Raw genomic sequence first — 24,570 nt, 5'->3', positions numbered from 1 at the left:
ACTTTGTGACTCCCTCCTTAAACCATCCCCATTCCTCTTCCACACCTAACTCTACTCTATCCTTCACTCCCTCCCACTCCTCCTTCAGCTTCTTCTTGTACTCCTCCTTTTCCTTTTCATTTAAAGTGTTCACTCTAAGCACCTCCCTACCTTTTGTCCCTTTCCTCTTTCTCCATCTATCTTCCACTCTCAACTTACCTTCCACCAAAAAATGATCTGATATTCCCCCATCCTCTCCCCTTAGCACATGTACATTCTTAACTCTTCCTATCATAGTCCTATTTACCACTACATAATCCATCAACGCTCTATCTACCACCCTTCCATCCACCACCCTCTCCCATGTGTACTTGTGCTTGACTTTCTTCCGAAACACTGTATTTGCTATCATCAACTCTCTAGACACATTTCCACCATCAACTCTCCACTACGATTCTTTCCTGGAACTCCACATTTCCCAACCACTCCATCAATTGGACCATTTCCTACCCTAGCATTAAGGTCTCCCAGTACTATTACATTGACATTTCTCCCTAAATCCTCTATGCACTCATTTAAATCCATCCAAAAGGCCTCCCTTTCTTCTACACTCTTCTCACTGCCAGGCCCATATGCACTTACAAAGACCCACATCTCCTTTCCCAGTTTCACCTTCATCCACATTATCCTTGAGGAAACCTCCTTCCACTCCACTACACGTTTACCTATCTCTTCACTTACTAGAATAGCCACCCCTTCCCTCCCTTGCCCTCTCTTCACTCCTGATAACCTCCCACTTACACTCCCAAACTTGCACTCACCCTTCCCTTTTAACTTAGTTTCACTCAAAGCCAACACATCCATCTTTCTTCTCACAAACATACTACCTATCTCTTCCCTTTTACTCTCATCCGTACCACATCCACGCACATTAAAAAACCCAAACCTTAGGGTGCTGGTCAGAAAACTCCCAGACCCTTTTATGCCTTTACTTTTTCGTTTAGGAATGCCCCCTGTGGGGCTACAAGGAGAAGGATGCCTAGTCCCACTCCCCGTCCCTTTCTTCTCGCCTCTTATGATCCAAGTGGAAATACTTGGTGGCAGTATTCTTTTCCCCCACCACAGGGAATAGTACATACATACATATACCAAAGGCTTTTTCCCCCTACACAGGGGTTAGCCAAAAAGAAAAAGGCATAGAAACCACTCCCACCCATTCCATTTCCTATATATTCCACTACCTTCCACCCTCCTCCCTCCCTCTTATCTTAGCACCACACCACAGCTCCACCTGTACTTTATTTTATTTTGTTTTTATTTTATTTTATTTTTTTTAAGTACAGTAGTAGTGTGATAAAAACTGTCTATACAGAAGCCAGTGTCTAATTTGGTAGCAGGTGGAGCTGTTTCTGGTGTGGTTATGCACCACTGGCTGGAAATTGTAACTTAGGTACTTTGGAGCAATATTGTTGTAGATATTGTATACATGATTTAATTTGAGTTATTTAATGTGGTAATCAACAGGTAACATTCCCACATTCACAGATTAATCAGCTCCTATATGGCTCTTGCAAGGCAAGTCTGTAAATTTTCAGAAGTGCACACCTATGCAATTTAGTAATAGGAAATTAAATAATTTTGTGAATTATAACACTAACAAATGGGGCCAAGAAGCCTGCTTGAGACACCATGTTTATTTTGATAGATGTGGCTTTTTCCCCCTTACAAGGAGGTAGCAAAAACAAAGGCATAAAATCTGCCCCCATCCATTCCATCCCCACATACTCCACTCCCATTCACCTCCCTCCCTCTTGGCTCCTCCTGGATGATGGGTCATCCCTGCATCTCACCCATTGCCCTGGGTCAAAGCAATGTAACAAAACACAGCACATCTATAGCAAGGCTGCTTCATTTAATCAGCAACCCTTCCACACCTCTCCTTCCCTCATTCAGAAAAAGAGAAGATGGGAAGAAATCCCTTTGGGTTGCATCAAAATATTATTCACACATATTCCCTCACCCCCCAGTCCCCCACCCACTCCCATGCATCACAGCATCATCCATACACAAGTATTCTCCACTCACCCCAATCTTCTGTCTTCACCCTTCCTCAATAGACATTCCCCTCTTTCCCAGTGCCCCTTTTACACCATCCATCCATCTCATCCTTGGGTGCCCCCTCATGTTCACTCCCTCCACCTCTTCCTTCCACACCACTTTTATGAATCTTTCATCACTCATTCTTTCCATCTGTCCGAACCATCCCGATACTCTTTCATCGACCCTATCTCCTATCTCCATTTCTACCCCCGCTCTTCTCCTCACCTCCACGTTTCTCACTCTATCCAGCCTAGTAACTCCTACCATACATCTCAGGCATTTCATCGCAAACACAGTTAAACTCTTCCTCTCTTATGTTCCATGTTTCTGCCCCATACAATCTCCTCTTAGCATCCATTCATTACACTTTTTAATCCTACAAGGCATTTACTTGCTTTTCTCAATCTAGATTCAGCCTCCACCTTCACTTCTCCCTTTCCTGCCACATTCACACCCAAATATCTAAAGCAACCCACTTCCTCCAGTCTCTCTCCCTTAATCCTCATTTTTTATATGCTGCCATTCTCTCCCCTTGTACATCTCATCACCTTACTTTTACCCACATTTGTCTTCAACTTCCTTCTTTTGCACACCTTCCCGAACTCCATCACTAAATTTCTTAATCCCTCCTCTGATCCCGCTACAAACGCATTGTTGTCAGCAAACAACAACTGGCTTATTTTCCATTTTTCTCCATTTTCTTTAACTGTCTCCAATCCCCGGCCCATTACCCTTGCATTTACCTCTTGCACCACCCCATCCATATATAAATTGAACAGCCAAAGCTTGAAGAAAAGCATGTAGGTCAGCTGCGTAGAACTGTTTTAAAAATGTGTAGCTTGGTGACATCACTTGGAATGGGAGAATACCTGATACACAACATCAACACCATCATTGTTCTGGCATTGATGGGACTGGACAGGTCATGGGGTCTTGAACCTATAGTCGCAGCTCTATTCGGTAGGGTATTTGCTTTTAGCAAGGTTTTTTGTCATTGATTCCCTGCCAAGAAAAACATATTACATTGGTGTATTATGATTTACAAAATGAATGTTTAGTTTTCTATTGTTATATCACATAGGTGTGCACTTCTAAAAAAAAAATACTGGCAAGTCAAATATAAATCTTATGATTTTATTTGGAGCCACCTGCAATCCTTTCCTTCCTCCCATCATAGCTCCTCATGGATGATGGGTCATCCCTGTATCTCACCCACTGCCCTAGGTCAGAAGCAGTGTAGGTGACAAGATAAGAGGGAGGGAAGAGGGTGGAGGGGAGTGGGATGGGATTGGAATGGGTGGGAGGGGTTTTTGTGACTTTATTTTTTGGCTACCTCCCATATAAAGGGGAAAAGAGCCTTTGGTATATGTATGTATTCTGAAGTGGAAATTGTAATGTTGATACCATAACAGAACTTGTAACTTTTCTGAAGTTTGTATGAATAAACTAATGATAATTCTGTCCTCAGGAAATGGCTGATCATTGTAGAGATGACGAAAGTGATGAAAAAGAAGACCTTCCCTCAAAGAAAATTGCTCTCGATCATGGCTCAACTTCAGGAATAGGTTTGTCTTAATATTTGATTATTTAGTCATATTAAAGTGTAGGAACTAAGACATGCAGTGCTAGAGTGGATTGCATGCAATATAATTAGTGGTTGCACCTTTAGTTCCCATCGTAAAGTGAGTCCTCCTTATAAGGTAATTCTTTATCCGGTAAATTCACAGTTACGATATTTGGTAATTACTACCCTCGGTTCTATTTTCGGTAAGAAAAATTCACAGATACGGTATCCGCTCGTGTTTTATTTACACCGTATTTTAGCGCCACAATGCCGTGCAGCCACCACAACAATCAGTCTCTTCCCGCGTTTGGTATATGGTAATTTCAAGTTGCCGTAAGGTTTTGAGGAATGCATATGTACCGTATAATGATGACTTACTGTAATTGATTTGATAACCTGAAGGTTGCAGATATTCTGCAAAAGAGATCATGAGCAACATATTGATTTATTTGTGGTTGAAATTTTAGTTGCTTTTGTAGAAATATGATTTTTATCATCCTTGAGGTAAAGGCAAAATGAACATATTTTTACTAAAGTATTCACCATGCAAGGGAAATGATGACAAGTTTGAATGTAGTGGTTTTAGAGAGGTTATTCTGTTAAATGTAGCTGGTAAGATGTATGAGAGAGTGTTAATAGAATAGATGGAGTAAGTAGGGAAGAGCATTGTGGGTTTAAGAAAGGAAGAGGTTGCATTGGTCAAGTATTTGCAGTAAAACATATATGTTAGAAGTTTTTGGCAAAGGTTAACAATGTCTTGGACTCTTTTTGGCAAAGGTTAATGTCTTGAACTCATGGACTTGGAGAAGGTATGTGGCGGGGTTATTAGAGCACTGGAGTGTGTTGTAGATGTTCTGGAATTCTCTCTCTCTCTTGTCTCTCTTTCTCTTGTCTCTCTCTCTCATCTCTCTCTCATCTCTCATCTCTCTCTCATCTCTCATCTCTCTCTCGTCTCCCCCTCTCTCTCTCTCTCTCTCTCTCTCTCTCTCTCTCTCTCTCTCTCTCTCTCTCTCTCTCTCTCTCTCTCTCTCTCTCTCTATCTCTCTCTCTCTCTCTCTCTCTCTCTCTCTCTCTCTCTCTCTCTCTCTCTCTCTCTCTCTCTCTCTCCCTCCCTCCCTCCCTTCCAAAACCCTCCTATACTCTCTCTCTCTCTCCCTCCAACCCAAAACCCTCCTACCTTCTCTTTCTCTCCCTCACCCCAAAACCCTCCTACCTTCTTTCTATCTCTTTATCTCTAATTCTCTCTATCTTACTATCTCTCCTTCTCTTCCCCCCTACTATGTGCGTGTTGAGTTCTCAGTATACAAATCAGTAAAACAGTTGAAAATAATGAACTGTAGGAAATTTGAGCGGGAAAATACATTCTTCCCAACTATGTATGTTTGTCAGTGCACAGAGCATCTTCATTAGGTATGGTATATTCACAGAGAAATTGTTTATATATTTATTTTCTATGTAAAATAAATCGTTCGCAAAAGCATGGAGATATCACTGTATTTTTTAAATCATGTTATTTTGATATAATTATTTTGAAGTCCAAATTATTGCTTTGCTAATCCTTGATGAATTTGCAAAGAATTTATATTAATTTATTAGGTTTTGTAATATGATGTGATGATGTTAAAGGTATTTATGCTGAAAATATTGTCCTCAGGAAGCGTTGTGGCACAACATTACAATGAAATTGAAGAGAAAGGACGTTCAGAAAGATACAAAAGCAGAATCTTTTACATGAGAAATTTCAACAACTGGGTGAAGAGCTATTTGCTTTCTTATTTCATAAAACGATTACGTAAGATTCTGCCAAATGGACAGCGCATCGTTGGTATGGATTTGGGTTGTGGCAAAGGAGGGGATCTACTCAAGTGGCAGAAGGTTGGTGCAATTGAGTATTTCATAGATATTATGGTCATGTTTTGATTGCTTAATGATGTATTACAAGTCATTGTCAGTTGACTGACGTTGGAGTAGTGAAATAGGCCAAGTCATGGAAGTCTGGATATTGTTTGAACTCCCATTGTGTACATTGACAGTGAGGTGATTAAACTTTCACTTGAAATTCAGTGAAAATTTTACTATTATCATGGTTTCAGTGTACATTGTACAACCATTATATCTAAGGAAAATAGTGTTGAGGGAAAGATATTTTTACCTTAACACAATAGGCTGGGCTAACTCAATACCTCCTTTAGTTGAATTTACACTGAATCTTTCTGTGTATCCACCCAGACATGTCTAGGCATGTAAGCAAAGATGGGCTGTGCCTTTGGGCAAAGAGAATGCATCCTCAGTCCTAGAGTTTCTCTAAAGCAGCGTTTCTCAACCTTTTTACCTTTGCATAACCTTTAAGATAATTGCATGTCTCAAGGAACCCCTGCACCAAAAAAAAAAATACATATACCATATCTTTCTCATTTTATTTTCATCGTAATAATACGTTAGATAGGATGATGTCTATATTACATTATAACAATAACCAAGAATATGTCATGCATGTTTAATTATATTACGTATATGAAATTAAATAAAAAATCAAAAGTGCATTAGCTTATCTCGCTTGTTCTCTCAGAACCCTTAGGGATGTTTTGTGGAACCTTAGGGTTCCAGGGAACCGTGGTTGAGAAACGCTGCTCTAAAGGCATGGTGGGGGGAATTCTATGCAGTATAGTGTGACAGGGTGCAAGTAACTCATCCCAACTCTGTTATATTCTAGAAGTAAATATAATAATGTTCAGATTTATTTATAGGTTATGATGTTCAGTGTTAATGATACTTGAGGATCTGTTCTGTACACGGTACTGACATATTTTATTTGTGTTTTCTCGGGCCCATCTGGGTTACTGACTGTAAAAGTTTTATGCAATTAATATTTTTGTTACTTATTGACACCCCTATAGATAATATTGATATATATTGTTTTTAACTTCTGTTATCCTTCTTTTCTACTACTCTTAAATCTCTCCTTTAACATTTCTATTCAAAATAATGGCATGATATTTTCTTTAATGAAGGAAATTGCTGATGAAATACAAAAGTAATTGGCATGAAATTGTCACTAAGGATAGAAGTAATGGTTTTTACCAAGAAAACATTTTTATACAAAAGCTCTTTGAGTGTCTTTTTTGAGGAATTTAATGTTGAATTGATTTATGCACAGGGTAATGTTAACCATGTGGTATGTGTAGACATCGCTAGTACATCTGTGACTCAGTGCAAGGAACGCTATCAGGTCATGAAAAATTCAGGGAGAGCACCTACATTTTCCTCAGAATTCATAGTGGCAGACTGCACAAAAGTAAGTGTATGATGTCTTTCATTGAATTCGATGCATTAGACCTAAGGTGATACATACAAACATACATATACCATTGCACTTAAGGTTTATTCTTGTTCTACCTGCAATACATCAATGTTCCAATAATTTATACTCATCGCTCCTAATTATACCCCACAACTCCCCATGAATTGCATCAATGTAAACTATCAAACGATGGACATAGTGATTACATTTTAACCAAATCACCTCACAAGTATGTAATACAGCACAAGGAGGTACTCCCAATCACAATCAACTAATTATATACATTGGTGAGGTTATTTAATGTTTGCTGGAGAGGGTAGAGTGCCAGAGGACTGGAGGAGTGCCTGTATAGTTCCACTTTATAAGGGAAAAGGGGATAAGTGTGAATGTAGTAGATTCAGAGGGATTAGCTTGTTAAGTGTAGTTGGGAAGGCTTATGGGAGGATCTTGATTGAGAGGATTAGGAGAGGAACAGAGGGAGTAATTGGTGAGGAAGAGTGTGGATTTAGGATGGGTAGAGGTTGTGTAGATCAGATCTTTGTGGTAAGACAAATATGTGAGAAAGCTATAGGAAAGGGGAAGGATGTTTTTTGGGCTTTTATGGACCTGGAAAAGGCTTACGACAGGGTAGACAGAATGGCACTGTGGGAGGTTTTGCGGATATACGGGATAGGAGGAAAGCTTCTAGGAGCTGTCAAGAGTTTTTATGAGAGTAGTAGAGCTTGTGTCAGGATTAGAAATGGAGAGAGTGAGTGGTTCGAGGTAAAGGTGGGACTTCGCCAAGGATGCGTTATGTCGCCCTGGCTGTTCAACTTATACATGGATGGGGTAGTGCGAGAGGTAAATGCAAGGGTAGTGGGTCAGGGATTGGAGATGGTTAAAGAAAATAGAGAAAAGTGGGAGGTGAGCCAGCTGTTGTTTGTGGACGACACTGCACTTGTGGCAGGATTGGAGGAGGGATTGAGGAAGCTGGTGACAGAGTTTGGGAGAGTGTGTGACAGAAGAAAGCTGAAGATAAATGTGGGTAAAAGTAAGGTGATGAGATGTACAAGGGGTGAAAGTGGCAGTAGTCTGGAAGTGAGCATTAAGGGAGAGTGATTGGAGGAAGTGGATAGTTTTAGATACTTGGGTGCAAATGTGGCAGGAAAAGGTGGAGTGAAGATGAAGGTAGAATGTAGATTGAGAGAAGCGAGTAAATGCCTTGGTGGATTAAAAAGTGTAATGAGGAATAGACATTTGGGAATGGGTGCTAAGAGTAGACTATATGAAGGAGTGATTGTGCCAACAGCACTGTATGGGGCAGAAACATGGAACATAAGAGAGAAGAGAGAAGGAGTTTGAATGTGTTTGAGATGAGGTGTCTGAGAAGTATGATGGGGGTTACTAGGCTGGATAGAGTGAGAAGTGAGGAGGAGAGCAGGGGTGGAAAGGGGGTTGGGAGATAGGGTTGATGAAAGAGTATTAGGATGGTTTGGACACATGGAAAGAATGCGTGAAGAAAGACTAGTAAAAGAGGTATGGAAGGCAGATGTGGAGGGAGTGAACATGAAGGGACGTCCTAGGATGAGGTGGATGGATGGGGTGAAGGGGCCTTTGGGGAAGAGGGGAATGTCTGTTGAGGAAGGACGGGAGAGGACAGAAGACTGGTGAATGGAGAATGGTTGTATATGGATGATGTTGTGATGCATGAGGTGGAATGGGCAGGGGGATGGGGGGTGAGGTAGTATGTGTGAGCAAATTTTGATGCAGGCCGAAAGGATTTCTCCCTGTCTTCTCCTTTATGCATGGGGGGAAGGAGAGGGGGGGTCGCCGATATAATGAAGCGGCCTTGCTGTGGATGTGCTGTGTCTTGCGACACTGCATCTGACCCAGGGCAGTGGACAAGGTGCAGGGATGACCCGTCATCCAGGATGTGCTAAGATGAGAGGGAAGGTGGAGGGGTGTGGAGTGTATTCAGGGATGGAATGGGTGGGAATGATTTTATGCCTTTTCCTTTTTGGCTACTTCCCTTGAAAGGGGGAAAAAGCCTTGGTATATGTATGTATGTATACAATAGCTGTACACTAATTCAAAATTCCTTGGCACTATACATTGATGATACTCACTGTGTGAGACCAAGGAAAGCAGCTACCTGCAGAGATAATACCTCATACTAGTGGTGTGTCTGCCAGAGTACACGAGTTTGGTATAGCAACACAGGACACCCAACATTGTCCTGTGTGGTGTTGACATTGCCAGTGTCATGCCCCGAAAGAGTTGTATTGATGATCGCAATGATACAATTGACTAGTGGTTAACATGGTGCCCAGTAGGTGTGTGGTGTACATTATGCACGGTGAATGACATGTGTGCCCCCATACCCTGTCTTTCATCATTGATTATGAATGCTCATACATTATGTATATATATATATATATATATATATATATATATATATATATATATATAGACATGTGATAATACAATAATAATTATCATAGTTTACACATACAAAATATATGGAGATAAGGGATCACAATACAGTTAGGTACATACATATACCAATGGCTTTTCCCCCCTTACAATGAAAAAGCCAAAAAACAAAGGCATAAAATCCACTCCTACCCATTCCATCCCCACATACTCCTCTCCCATTCACCCCCCTCCCTTCCTCTTGGCTCCTCCTTGATGATGGGTCATCATCTCTCCCACTGCCCTGGGTCAGAAGCAATGTAGCAAGACACAGCACATCCACTGCAAGGCCACTTCCTCCGGTGACCCCCTCCCTGTCCCCTCATTCAGGAAAAGAAAAGATGAGGGAGAAATCCCTTTGAGCTGCGTCAAAATATCATTCACACATTCTCCCTCACCCCCCACACCCCACCCACTCCCATACACCACAGTATCATCCATACACAACCATTCTCCATTCACCCCTATCTTCTGTCTTCTCCCTTCCTTCCTCCACAGACATTCCCCTCTTTCCCAATGCCCCTTTTACCCCATCCATCCATCTCATTCTTGGTCACCCCCTCATGTTCACTCCTTCCACCTCTGCCTTCCACACTTCTTTTACTAATCTTTCTTCACACATTTTTTCCATGTGACCAAACCATCCCAATACTCTTTCATCAACCCTATCTCCCAACTCCTCATCCACCCCCACTCTCCTCCTCACCTCGTTTCTCACTGAGTCCAGCCTAGTAACCCCTACCATACTTCCCAGGCATTTCATCTCAAACACATTCAAATTCCTCCTCTCTTCCTCTTTTATGTTCAATGTTTCTGCCCTGTATAGTGCTGTCGGCACAATCACTCCTTCATACAATCTCTTCTTAGCATCCATTCCCAAATGTCTATTTCTTATTACACTTTTTAATCCTCCAAGGCATTTACTTGATTCTCTCAATCTACATTTTACCTCCACTCCTCCCTTTCCTGCCACATTTGCACCCAAATATCTAAAACTTTCAACTTCCTACAGTCTCTCTTCCTTAATGCTCACTTCCAATTTGCTGCCACATTCTCCCCTTGTACATCTCACCACCTTACTTTTACCTACATTTTCTTCAACATCATTTTGCACACCTTCCCAAACTGTGTCGCTCCTCTGATCCTCCCACAAGTGCAGTGTTGTCAGCAAACAACAACTGGCTTATTTCCCATTTTTCTCCATTTTCTCTTACCATCTCTAATCCCCAACCCATTACCCTTGCATTGACATCTTACACCACCCCTTCCATGTATAAATTGAGTCCAACCCTTACCTCAAACCACTCACTCTTTCCATTTCTAATTCTAACACATGCTCTACTATTGTAAAAATTCTTGACTGCTCTTAACAGCTTTCCTCCAGTCCCATATATCTGCAATACCTACCACATTGCCTTCCTGTCGACCATGTCTTAAGCCTTTTCCAAATCCATAAAGGCCCAAAAAACCTTTTCCCAAAGCTTTTCACATGTCTGTCTTATCACAAAAATCTGATCCACGCAACCCATTCCTGTCCTAAACCCACACTGTTCCTTGCCAATTACTCCCTCTGTTCCTTTCCTAATCCTCTCAAACCCTCCCATAATCCTTCCCAACTACACTCAACAAACTTATCCCTCTGAAAATACTACACTCACACTTGTCCCCTTTTCCCTTGTAAAGTGGAACTATACAGGCATTCCTCCAGTCCTCTGGCACTCTGCCTCAGCCCTCTTTTAGACAAACATTAAACAACCTAGTCCACCATGACTGTACTACCTTTCTTTAGATGCTCCACATGACACCCATCCAACCCAGGTGCCTTACCTGCTCTCATCATTTTAATAACTGCTTTCACCACATCTTTCGTTATTTCTCCTCCATTTTCCTCATTCATCACTGCCATTTTCTTAGTGCTTCTCACTGCAACTGCCTTTCCCTCCCTATCCTCCTTCACATTTAGCAACTCCCTAAAATACTCTGCCCATCTTTCTCTTATTGCTGTCTCTTCCTTTATCATTTCTCCATCTGCACCTTTTACCTTTTCTTCTCTACTTGATTCACCTCCTCTTCCTATCTTAATTTCTTTCTGAAACTTTTTTTTTTTTTTCAAAAATAGAAAAAATAGAAACGGGTAACTTAGTGAGTCTACTTCAGCAAAGCAGTCAGAGAAGGAGTGGTTGATCAAGGGCTGTAGGAATGTGTGGAACTTGTGTTTGTAACTGAAACATACTTGGGTGTACTCTTGTGTTAGAAATATATATGTAAATTTGACAGCTTCCCCACCTCCACACTTGCTTCCAGCAATAACAAAGATCATCTTGACCATCATCATCATCATCTACATATAAGAAGAAGCATTTTGGTACATAGAGATTCATGGTGAAGAGGGAAATAAGTTGATTATAGACTTGTTCATTAATTTTTCTTTATTATTACCATATCACTCATCATTATCATTATTATTAGTGCATTTTATCCTACTTTAGATATGCTGTTTTCCTTCCAGGAACTAGTGAAAGATCAAATGAGGAATCCAGACATGAAGTATGACTTGGTATCAACACAGTTTGTCTTGCACTATTCATTTGAATCTCTTCACCAAGCAGAAACCTTCATAAAGAATGCATCAGAGAATCTAAGGAAAGGAGGATATCTAATTGGAACCATACCCGATGCAAATGAGATCATGTAAGTCTTTTATATACACTGAGAAGAGGGGAGGAATATCTGTTGAGGAAGGACAGGAGAGGACAGAAGACGGGGGAATGGAGAATGGTTGTATATGGATGATGATGTGATCTATGAGGTGGAATGGGTAGGGGGAGAGGGTGTATGTGTGAGAAAAAGTTGACGCAGCCTGAAGAGATTTCTCCCTGTCTTCTCCTTTTCTGCATGAGGGGACAGAGGGAGGGGTTGCTGATTTAACCCCTTCGTTACCGACCCGTCAACCTTACATAAACAAACGTTTCAAACCGTCCCACGAATGGCTGGAGCCTTATGTTTGTAAACACAGACACTTACCACCACGTGGGTAGAAATAACCCAGAAACCGAGGCCTTGAGAGACCTCAATACACACAGCTTATAACTGTGACACGTGCGTGTCACGGGGAGCACGCTCGGTTCCTGGCGGGTGCACTCAGCCGTGACACGCAGGTGTCACAAAACACACATCCGGTACTCAAGGGGTTAATGCTGTGGATGTGCTGTGTCTTGTGACACTGCTTCTGACCCAGGGCATTGGGTGAGATGCAGGGATGACCCATCATCCAGGAGGTGCCAAGATAAGAGGGTGGAGGGGAGTGAAGTGTGATAGGGATAGAATGGATGGGAGCAGTTTTTATGCCTTTGTTTTTTGGCTGCCTCCCTTATAAGGGGGGAAAAAGCCTTTGGTATATGCACTGAGAATTACAGGTCCCTCTATAACAGCATTTCCCAACATTTTCCAACCATAGTACCCCCTGTTGTCATGTCTAAGCATTCCAGCACCCCTATCTTGTTAGAAAGATAAAAGAAAGTGAAATGTACTGCCTTATGATTTATTTTCTTGATTCCTAACAACTGAAACAAATTAACAATATTGTTTGTAGAAGAAATAAGAACACCCTAGAAAAATAAAATAGCATGGAAAAGGTCAAATATGCACAGCAAGGTAATCAATGATACATATATCAATATGATTTTTGTGTGCATCATTTCCCAGCACCCCCTATAATTGATTTCAGCACCCCAGGTTGGGAAACGCTGCTCTGTAATATACATACATACATACATATACCAAGGCTTTTTCCCCCTTCCAAGGGAGGTAGCCACAAAGGGAAAGGCATAAAAACACTCCCACCCATTTCATCCCTAAATACACTCCACACCCCTCCCACCCTTCCTCTCATCTGAGCACCTCCTGGATGACGGGTCATCCCTGAACCCTGCCCACCGCCCTGGGTCAGAAGCAGTGTCGCAAGACTCAGCTGAAATATTAAAAATAATTGTGTGGCTGGAGCTAAATTAATGCAATTGGGACCTGTTCATGATTGTGTATTTAATTTGATCAGATCTCCAAATGCAGCCATGTGCCCACAAGTTCTCTCTCTCTCTTTCTCCCCTTCTCTCTCTTTCTCCCCTTCTCTCTCTTTCTCCCCTTCTCTCTCTCTCTCTTTCCCCTTCTCTCTTTCTCCCCTTCTCTCTTTCTCCCCTTCTCTCTCTTTCTCCCCTTCTCTCTCTCTCTCTCTCTCTCTTTCTCCCCTTCTCTCTCTCTTTCTCTCTCTCTTTCTCTCCTCTCTCCTTCTCTCCTCTCTCCTTCTCTCTCTCCCCTTCTCTCCTCTCTCCTTCTCTCTCTCTCTACTTCTCTCTCTCTCTCTCTCTCCTTCTCTCTCTCTCTCTCCTTCTCTCTCTCTCTCTCACACACACACATATATATATATATACATACATATATATATGTATATATATGTATAAAATATACTTTTTGGATAGTATGGAAATAGTGTCATTATATAGTGAAGGGAGAATTGTTGATAGATGCCCTTTAACATTGTGTCCAGACTTCAATTGTATCATCATCATGGAAGGATGTAGATGGCAATTTCTTCGTTTTACTTTGCTCATAGTAAGGGCATACTACATTCAATTCCCTGCTTCAAAAAACCCTCTTTTGGGTGGCACTATTATAGGGAGTTTATGTCCTTAAATCAGATCAATTACAATATTTCATACTATGTAATCAAAATTTATAATATATTTTTCTTTTTCCCATTGAAATAAGTGACAATTAGAATTATAATGTCTTTGACTCAACAGGTCCCATTTAGAACGCAGTGAAGGGAACACATTTGGCAATGATGTTTTTCGCATAGAATTTCCGGAAGACCGGCCTGAAGATCCTCCACTCTTTGGTGACAGATATAACTTCTTCTTAGAAGGAGTTGTGAATTGTCCAGAGTTCTTGGTTCACTTTGCAACTCTTGAGAGGTAAGATTTTTGAGAACCTAAAGATAGAAAGTTTTGATATCCACAAAGTAGACAATAATATATTTGCTTTTAATGGGGGAATATGTTTTTATTACATACATACAGCTCATGTGCTGTGTCTTGCGACACTGCTTCTGACCCAGGGCAGGGAACAAGATACAGGGATGACCCATCATCCAGGAGGTGCCAAGATGAGAGGGAGGGAAGAAGGTGGAGGGGAATGGAGTATGTTGGGGATGGAATGAGTGGGAATGATCTCTATGCCTTTGTTGTTTTTTGGCTACCTCCCATATAAGGGGGGAAAAAAGCCTTGGTATATGTATGTATGTACATGCAAACATACACCAAAGGTTTTTCCCCCTTACAAGGGAGGTAGCCAAAAAACAAAGGCATAGAAACCACTCCCACCCATTCCATCCCCTACATACTCTACTCCCCTCTGCCCTCTTCCCTCCCTCTTATCTTGGCACCTCCTGGATGATGGGTTTTTATTACAAATGCAGGATTATTTTTTTCACTTGTAATACCTAAATGGTATTCTTGTGTAGCAGGGAAGGACTAGTGACAGTGCCTGCATGTGATGGTCCTGCAAGATGGACAGTGAAGCTGCCCATTTTCAAAATATGTCAACCACTCAATCTCCATCTGAAGGTACAGCCCTAAGGGGCCGACACTCAGTCTCCATTTTGGGCCTAAGATCTCTATCAACTTCCACTTCATTTCATATATTTTTTCACACATGGAGAATGGCAAACAGTGACTGTTCTCCACACACTACATCTTTCAAAAAGTGACATAGAAATGGTTTTACACAGATACAACAGTCGAAAGCAGCGTTTCTCAACCTTTTTACCCTTGCGTAACCTTTAGAATAAATTTAATGTCTCCAGGAACCCCTGCGCAAAAAAAATGAAAACACATATACCATATCTATCTCATTTTATTTTCATTATAATAATAGGTTAGATAGGATGATGTCTATACTACATTATTACAGTAACCAAGAATATCTAGTGCATTGTTTAATTACGTATATGAACTTAAATGAAAAGTCAAAAGTGCATTAGCTTATCTCACTTGTTTTCACAGAACCCTTAGGGACCTTTGCGGAAATTAGGGTTCCGCGGAACCCTGGTTGAGAAACTCTGGTCTAAAGTTTCTTCCCAGAGGGATCTATGGGATGTTCCAGTGACCATGGCAAGACACTGTAGGGGTAGCAGGTTACCACTTAGCGAAATTCAAGGGAACAATTGAAGCCCCGCATGGAGAAGTGTCCCATGCGACACAATGGCCGGTTTTGAGTTATGCACATATGACACTATTTTGGCCCTTCTACTTCAATCCGAGCATGTCGGAAAGGACAAAACGTGACCTGCAATATGGTTGAAACGCTCCTAAAACAAAGTGGTAAAACCTCACGCTCGCTCAGCTGGCGCAAAATAGTGTTATATATGCGTAACTCAAAACCGTCCATTGTGTCGCATGGGACACTTCTCCATGCGGGGCCTCAATTGATTGATAGATTGTAGCAGGGAATGGAAGGAAATTTTAGAGTGAGGGAAACAAGTAGATGATGATGATAGTATGTTGATATCAGTATCAGTGAGTAGAAAACCCAGAACCCCACAGTGTAGGTACCCCGGAATCCGCACGTGGCGCCACTGTCGACCATGTAATATTTACGTCGCCATTTGTTGCGGACCACTAGATTCTGTCTAGTGCAATTTGAATGCTTCCCGCGTTCAGCGCATGCGCAAGATATTCAAATTACCTTGTTGTTTTGCAAGTGTATGCCCAATTCTTTATCTAGAAAATTTCTTCAGCGATTTGAACGGAAATTTGGTTATCAAACTCGGCAACATAGTTTTCCGAGTAAAAATATCAAGGTAAGATATCACTAAATGTTATTTTAATATAGATAAACATGTTTATCAACCTATTTTCTCCCGGATATGAGAAACTTAAAGAGCATTGATCACTTGATGTTTGAGCCTAGGGTCATCACATATAGGCATATCACCCATGAATCTCATGCGTCCAGTTCGTCACTCGTGTTTGATTTTGTTTACACATCACCATTGACGACCAAAACCACACAATGACGGTTTTTGCTCAAATGCATAATTTATATATAAAAAATAGCATATGGTTGCATTATTTGACCTATTTTCTTTAAAATGTGTGATTTCCATGTAAAATGATCGAAGAGAAGTTACGTTTTTATCCTCTGGAAAATTATCAACCGGCAACCAACGCAGACCAAACCTAAACAATGATGGCTTTTGCTCAAATGTATAATTTAAAATAAAAATTAGCATATGGTTGCATTATCTGACCTATTTTCTTTAAAATGTGTGACTTCCATGTAAAATCATCAAAGATAATTTATGTTTTTATCCTCTGCAAAATTACCAACCGCCAACTGCCGACCAACGTCGACCAAATCCACGCAATGATGGTTTTTGCCCAAATGCATAATTTATATAAAAAATAGCATATGGTTGCATTATTTGACCTATTTTCTTTCAAATGTGTGATTTCCAAGTAAAATCATCAAAGAGAAGTTACGTTTTTGTCATTAGAGCAAAAGCCGTCATTGTTTGGGTTTCGTCGGCATTGCCGTTGGTTGCTGGTTAGTAATTTTGCAGAGGATAAAAACGTAACTTCTCTTTGATCATTTTACATGGAAATCACCCATTTTAAAGAAAATAGGTCAAATAATGCAACCATATGCTATTTTTTATATATAAATTATGCATTTGAGCAAAAACCATTATTGTGTGGTTTTGGTCGACATTGGTCGGCGTTTAGTGAGACCCACCATTCATGAAAAGGCAAATATGGTATGATGGAGATGTCTCACATTGTTTTTGACATGCTCACGTGATTTGTTGATCCATGAAACACAAGTATTCCGAATTTTAATTAAATTGGACCAGTGGTTTAGAGTTAATGTGTATTTCTTTACCGAAATCTTTACAAATTACCACCCTTAATTCTAACACTGTTATGGTAAAGTCTAGCCAAAAATGCGGGCTAAAAAAATAATTTAAAAAATCGTATCTCCCTTATTTTTCAAGCTATTTCAAAAATTTAAAAAGCATTTTATTTCTAATAAAGTTGTCTTTCATATGCAATAATAATTCAAGGGTTAATTTTTTTTTTTTTTTTTTTTTTAAATTTGGGGGGGTACCTACACAGTGGTTGGCAGAAGTCTTTGGGCTCTCCCACAGCTCTCTCTGGGAAGATGCTTTGGACTGTTGTCTGTTGTATAAGTGTGGGGTTGTTTCTGTATTACATATACCAAGGGCTTTTTCCCCCTTAATAGGGAGGTAGCTAAAGTCAAAGGCATAAATCCGCTCCCACCCGTTTCATCCCCCTATACTCCACTCCCATTCACCACCCCTCCCTCCCTCTTTTCTTGGCTCCTCCTGGATAATGGGTCATTCCTGCATCTTGCCCACTGCCCTGGGTTAGGAGTATTATAATAAGAGAGTACATCCATAGCAAGGCCGTTTCATTCAATTGGCAACCCCCATTTCTCCGTTACATTTACCAAAGGCTTTTTTTCCCCTTACAAGGAAGGTAGCCAAAAAATAAAAGCATAAAATCCACTCCCACCCATTCCATCCGTACATACTCTGCTCCCATTCACCCCCCCCCCTTCCCCCTCCTTCCCTCTTATCTTGCCTCCTCCTGGATGACGGGTCATCCTTGCATCTTACCCACTGCCCTGGGTCAGAAGCAGTGTCACAAGACACAGCACATACACAACATGGCTGCTTCATTTAATTGGCGACCCCACCTCTCCGTCCCCTCATGCAGAAATGAGAAGACGGGGAGAAATTCCTTCAGGCTGGGTCAAATTATTTTTCACCCCCCCCCCCCACCCAATACCCCACCCATTCCCTTTCATGCATCACAATAACATCCATACCTAACCATTCTCCACTCACCTATATCTTTTGTCTTCTCTCATCCTTCCTCAACAGACATTCCCCTCTTTCCCAATGCCCCTTTTACCCCATCCATCTCATCCTTGGTCATCCCCTCATGTTCACTCCCTCCACACCTCTTTTACTTATATTTCTTCACTCATTCTTTCCATGTGTCCAGACCATCCCAGTACTCTTTCATCAACCCCATCTCCCAACTCCCTTTCCACCCCTGTTCTCCTCACCTTGTTTCTCACTCTATCCAGCCTAGTAACCCCAATCATACTTCTCAGGCACCTCATCTCAAACCCTTTCAAACTCATCCTTTCTTCCTCTCTTATGTTCCATGTTTCTTCCCCATACAGTGCTGTCTGCACAATCACTCCTTCATACAATCTCCTTTTAGCATCCATTCCCAAATGTCTATTTCTCATTACACTTTTTAATCCCCCAAGGCATTTACTTGCTTCTCTTAATGTACACTCTACTTCCACCTCCGCTCCTCCGTTTCCTACCACATTCTCACCCCAAGTATCAAAAACTATCCACCTCCTCCAGTCTCTCCCTTAATGCTCACTTCTGGTCTGCTGCCACATTCTCCCCTTGTACATCTCATCACCTTACTTTTACCCCACATTTATCTTCAACTTCCTTCTTTTGCACACCTTCCCAGACTCTGTCACCAACTTTCTCAATCCCTCCTCCGATCCTGCCACAAGCACACTGTCATCAGCAAACAACAACTGATTATCCCCCACCTTTCTCCGTTTTCTTTAACCATCTCCAATCCCCCAACCCATTACCCTTTCATTTACATCTTGCACCAATCCATCCATGTATAAATTGAACAGCCAAGGCATTTCTCTTTTACTAACTGAAAATAAGAGGAGGGGAACAGTCACTGACTATCAGCTCTCTGTGCGAACAGGTGTAAGAAATAAAAGTTGATAGTGATCTTGGGCCCAGTCCGGAGACTTTCTCATGTACCTCCAGATAGAGGTAAGAGAGTTGATGATGATGATATGGTTTAACGTCACACACTCCCCCCTATCGGGAGGCTAGGATGGTGCCCCTCACAGAGGGCTTTGTAGCATGGAATGTAATGAACCATGCCCTTGGTTCAACTTCGCTGGTGGCAGGATTCGAACCGCCCTCACCTCGACCTTTGCCACAAGTAACGACGCCCTAACCCGCTCAGCCAGCGATCTTGAAAATGGGCAGCATGGAGAGAATTCTCCCTGCTTTTCATCAGGATGGGGCACCCTTAATAGGTACCCACTGATGCTCCCTCCATGGGAAGGGTTTTGGCTAGAATGTAGATGTTCTATTGGTGTTCACTCTTACTTTAACAAAAATATTTATTTACAGAATATGTCTTAAATATGGGTTGAGTCCAGTATTAAAGCAGCGTTTTGATGGAATCTTAAAGGATGGATTGTTGGATGAGGAGTCGAAGTATCTTGTTAAAAAAATCTCGGCTTTAGAGGTAAGTTTGTATTTAGTCTCAATATATTATTATTTATTTATCTATTTATATTATTATTATTATTATTATTATTATTATTTTTTTTTTTTTTCCAGTGGTTGTCAATTCCCATTTTATGTAACAACACTACTGTAAAGACTTCAATTTGTATTTTGTATGTATATACATACCAAAGGCCCTTATTCCTTGTAAAGGGTGGCACACCCACTACATACACAAAATCTATCTACATACACATACCAATGGCTTTTTCTCCCTTACAGGGAGGTAGCCAAAAAACATAGGCATAAAATCCATTTTCACCCATTCCATCCCCACATACTCCACTCCCATTCACTCCCCTCGCACCTTCTTTTCTTGGCTCCTGGATGACTGGTCATACCTTCATTTCCCCCACTGCACTCTTTCAGAAGCAATGCAGCAAGGCCACTTTATTTAATTGGCAACTCCCTTCTCTCCATCCCCTCATGCAGAAAAAGAGGAAACGGGAAGAAATCCCTTTGAGCTTTGCCAAAAAATCATTCACACTTACTCCCTCGCTCCCCTATATCCCCCCCAACTTCTATATATCATTCTCCACTCACCCCTATGTTCTGTCTTCTCACTTCCTCAGCAGACATTATCCTCTTTCCTAATGCCCCTTTTACCCCATCCATCCATCTCATCCTTGGTTGCCTCCTTATGTTCACTCTTCCACACCTCTTTTACTTATCTTTCTTCAGTCATTCTTTCCATGTGTCCAAACCATCCCAATACTCTTTCATCAACCCTGTCTCCCAACTCCCTTGCCACTTTTACTCTCCTCCTCCACCTCATTTCTTACTCTATCCTACTTAGTAACCCCTACCATACTTCTCAGACACCTCATCTCTAACAACTTCAAACTCTTCTCTTCCTCTCTTATGTTCCATGTTTCTGCCCCATACGATACTGTCTGTATAATCACTTCTTCATACAATCTCCTCTTATCATCCATCCCCAAATGTCTATTTCTCGTTACACATTTTAATCCCCCAAGGCATTTACTCGCTTCTCTCAATGTACATTCTACCTCCACTTCCACTCCTCCCTTTCCTGCTGCATTCACACCCAAGTATCAAAAACTATCCACTTCCTCCAGTCTCTCTCCCTTAATACTCACTTCCAATTTGCTGCAACATTCACCTTTTGTACATCTCATCACCATACTTTTCCCCACATTTATCTTAAACTTCATTTTGCATACCTTCCCTAAATGTTACAAACTTCCTTAATCCCTTTTCTGATCCAAGAAGTGTAGTGTTTTCAGCAAACAACATCTGGCTTATCTCACATTTGTCTCCATTTTCTTGAACTATCTCCAATCCCTGACCCATTGCCCTTGCACCACCCTCTCCATTTATAAGTTGAATAGCCAAGGTGAGTTAACACATCCCTGGCAAAGTCCCATCTTTACCTCAGACCACTCACTCTCCATTTCTAGCTCTGACACAGGCTCTACTATTATTATAGAAACTCTTGGCTGCTTTTGACAGCTTTCCTTCTATCCCATATATCTGCAATAACCTCCCACGGTGCCTGCCCAAAAAACATCTCTATCTTATAATTCCAAAACTTTGTCATGTCTTACCACAAAAACTAATCCATGCAACCCTTACCTGTCCTAAACTCACTATACATCACCAATTACTCCCAGTTTCTCTCCTAATCCTCTCAATCAAAACCGTCCCATAAGCCTTCCCAGCTATACTCAAAGTAATCCCTCTGAAACTACTGCACTCGCACTTGTCTCCTTTTCCCTTGTAAAGTGAAACTATACAGGCATTCCTCCAGTCCTGTGGCATTCTACCCTCTTATAGACAAACATTAAACAACCTCACCAGCCAGTCCACTAACCATCGTTGAACCTCCCCTTTTTAGACACCACATGTCACCCATTGAACCCAGGTGATGTCCCTATTTGACATTTACATTTTATCTTTTTCTTAATTGTATAAGGAAAGATGAGGTGAAAGCAGTTATGAAAATAATGAGAGCAAGGAAGGCACCTGGAGTTGGATGGGTGTCATGCGGAGTGTCTAAAAGAGGTACAGTGATGGTGAACTGGCTGCTGAGGTTGTCTAAAAGAGGATAGAATGCCATAGGACTGGAAGAGTGCCTGTATAGTTCTGCTTTACAAGGGAAAAGGGGACAAGTGTGAGTGTGGTGGTTTCAGAGGGATTGGGTTGTTTAATGTGGTTGGGGGAGGGGCTTGTGAGAGGGTTTTGATTGAGAGGATTGGGAGAGGAGCAGAGGTAGTGGTTGGTGAGGAACAGTATGGGTTTGGGACAGGTGGGGGTTGCGTGTTTTCAGGTTTTTGTGGATTAGTGGATGTGTGAGCTTTGGGAAAGGGTGGGGGATGATTTTTTGGGCCTTTGTGGATTTGGAGGGGGCTTGTGGTGGGATGTTGCAGATGTGTGGGATGGCGGGGTTGCTGTTGGGGGCAGTCAAGAGTTTTTACAAGAGTGGTGGAACTGTGGAACCTATGTTGGAATTGGAAGTGGAGAGGGTGCTGGTTTGAGGTGGGGATGGGACTTTGCCAGAGGTGTGTTGTGTCGCCTTGGCTGTTCAATTTGTACATGGATGGGGTGATGTGGGAGGTGGATGCAGGGGTGGTGGACTGGGGATGGTTGGGGAGAGGTGGGAGTGAGCCAGTTGTTTGCAAGATCAGGAGTGTGATTGGGGAAGTTAGTGACGGAGTTTGGGTGGTTGTGCAAGGGAAGGATGTTGAAGATGAATGTGGGTGGGGGTGGGATGATAGGTTGTACAATGGGAGGATATGGTAATGGGTTGGAGGAGAGTGTTGAGGGAGAGACTGGAGGAGGAGGAGGATGGCTTTGGATGCTTGGGCGTGATTGTGATGGGGAGGAGGGGTGGAGTGTGGATAGGGAGTGGATGCTGGGAGAATATTGTATGAAGGAGTGATTGTGCCAACGGCACTGTGGCGCAGAGGCATGGAACAAGAGAGGAGTTTGAGTGTGTGTGAGATGAGGTGCATGAGAGGTATGGTGGGGGTTACTAGGCTGAATAGAGTGAGAAACAAGGTGGTGAGGAGGAGAGCGAAGGTGGAAAGGGAATTGGGAGATAGGGCTGATGAAAGAGTATGGGGATCGTTTGGATACATGGAAAGAATGAGAGAAGAAAAATTAGTAAGATGTGGAAGGAGTGAACATGATGGGGTGACCAAGGATGGGGGTAAAAGGGGCATTGGGAAAGAGGGGAATGTCTGTTGAGGAAAGAAGAGAGAAGACAGAAGATAGGGGTGAGTGGAGGATGGTTGTGTATGGATGATGGAGTATGTGTGAATATTTTGATGCAGCCCCAAGAGATTTCTCAGTTTTTTTCTGTACAAGGGCATTGAGAGGTAGTCAATTAAATGAAGCAGCCTTGCTACATTGCTTCTGACCCAGGGCAGTGGGCAAGATGCAGGGATGACTAGTCATCTCGGAGGAACCAAGAAAGGAGGGAGGGGTGGTGAATGGGAGTGAAATATGTGGGGTTGAAACGGGTGGTAGTGGACTTATGTCTTTGTCTCCCTCCATTGCAAGTGGAAAAGCCTTTGGTATATGTACAAAATTTTAGAAGGGTATATTGTACATCTCAACATGTGAAGGCAATAAAGGCAAAGTGACAATTGACTGTGTTGCTGTTGGATACTTCCATTATAAGGAGGAAGAAGCCCATGGTATATATATAGAATACAATTTTGCATTAAGATGTACTGAAGTTGATTGTACCGTATTTTCCGGCTTAAAATGCACATCGGGTTATAATGCGCACCCATGCACTTCGTTATCTCAGTACACAGATACCGCGCACCAGCGTATAACGCGCATGCCCGATCGCATTTGTCTATAACGCAGTTTTACCTCGGTATTTATATCATGTGAACGAGGTTACATGGAAAAGTATTTTTCCTTGGCTAGAGCCACTGCTGGGAAATCTGTTGATTTGTCATTAAAGTGTCAGTTTAGGCATCAATCAGGGCACAACTAAGAAAAAGTCGGAACTACATGTACCGGTATATGACTCATGTTGTGCGTTGGTCCCTTATTACTTTGTAGCTTAAATAGTTTGTAGGAAATATGATCTAAAAAAAGTTTATTGAAAGTAAAATATACAGAAAATTTTTGGGATTTTTACAGAATGTTCATTTTATGTCTTGAGGAAATAATTCATCTTTACCATTTTTTATTTAATACTGAAACAAACTACAGACCGTTTCATTTTAGCTTTGAACCTGCAATGACAGTGGTGAAATAGGACAGTCTCTCATTGAGGTGACAATTAGTTAATATAACTCCCGAAAGAGGGTGTTGTAGTCAGGTGTTTGACACGAGTTTATGAACGGCTGCAACGGAATTTGTACCATACCTAAAGTGAAGCAACAAAGCCAACATAAAAATTCAAACTAGGATGCTGTGAACATGGGCAAATATCATGAATATTGATCATGTTTCATGGTGTTTAGGCCTATTTAAACATTTTCATAAGATTCAATAGATGCCTACCTATACCAAATATTTATATACGGTAGCCCATGCTGGTGTATTCTTTCATGTCACCATGGCTGTTGTTCTTGTTCTCACAGAGAAGTGTGCCGTCCCGACTTTGTGACGGCCAACCTCGTCACGTTGTGAAAAAAATTACACACAGCCGCAGAATTTTTATCGTAGGCCGTAAATAACGCGCACCCCCCATTTTTAGGCCCTTCCAACGGAAAAAAGTCGCGCACTATACGCCGGAAAATACAGTATTTCTCTACT

General features: G+C 41.6%; 1 protein-coding gene across 3 annotated transcripts in view; it reads left to right on the top strand.

The window, feature by feature from the left end:
- Rnmt (RNA guanine-7 methyltransferase) overlaps positions 1–24,570 on the top strand; it is a 30,911-nt gene that overhangs the window by 5,614 nt on the left and 727 nt on the right. For all 3 annotated transcript variants that reach the window (XM_076203845.1, XM_076203843.1, XM_076203844.1), the window contains exons 2-7: positions 3,548–3,644; positions 5,298–5,518; positions 6,801–6,938; positions 11,905–12,086; positions 14,195–14,365; positions 19,669–19,786. In XM_076203845.1, the coding sequence (XP_076059960.1) occupies positions 3,551–3,644; positions 5,298–5,518; positions 6,801–6,938; positions 11,905–12,086; positions 14,195–14,365; positions 19,669–19,786 (924 nt within the window). In that variant the 5' untranslated portion in view covers positions 3,548–3,550. The remainder of the gene's footprint in view (positions 1–3,547; positions 3,645–5,297; positions 5,519–6,800; positions 6,939–11,904; positions 12,087–14,194; positions 14,366–19,668; positions 19,787–24,570) is intronic.

The sequence above is a fragment of the Oratosquilla oratoria genome, chromosome 20, assembly GCF_046742065.1.
Source record: "Oratosquilla oratoria isolate Oo_2021 chromosome 20, ASM4674206v1, whole genome shotgun sequence".
Taxonomy (NCBI): Eukaryota; Metazoa; Arthropoda; class Malacostraca; order Stomatopoda; family Squillidae; genus Oratosquilla; species Oratosquilla oratoria.
The sequence above is the reverse complement of the archived record's forward strand: the minus strand, read 5'-3'. Positions and strand labels throughout refer to the sequence as shown.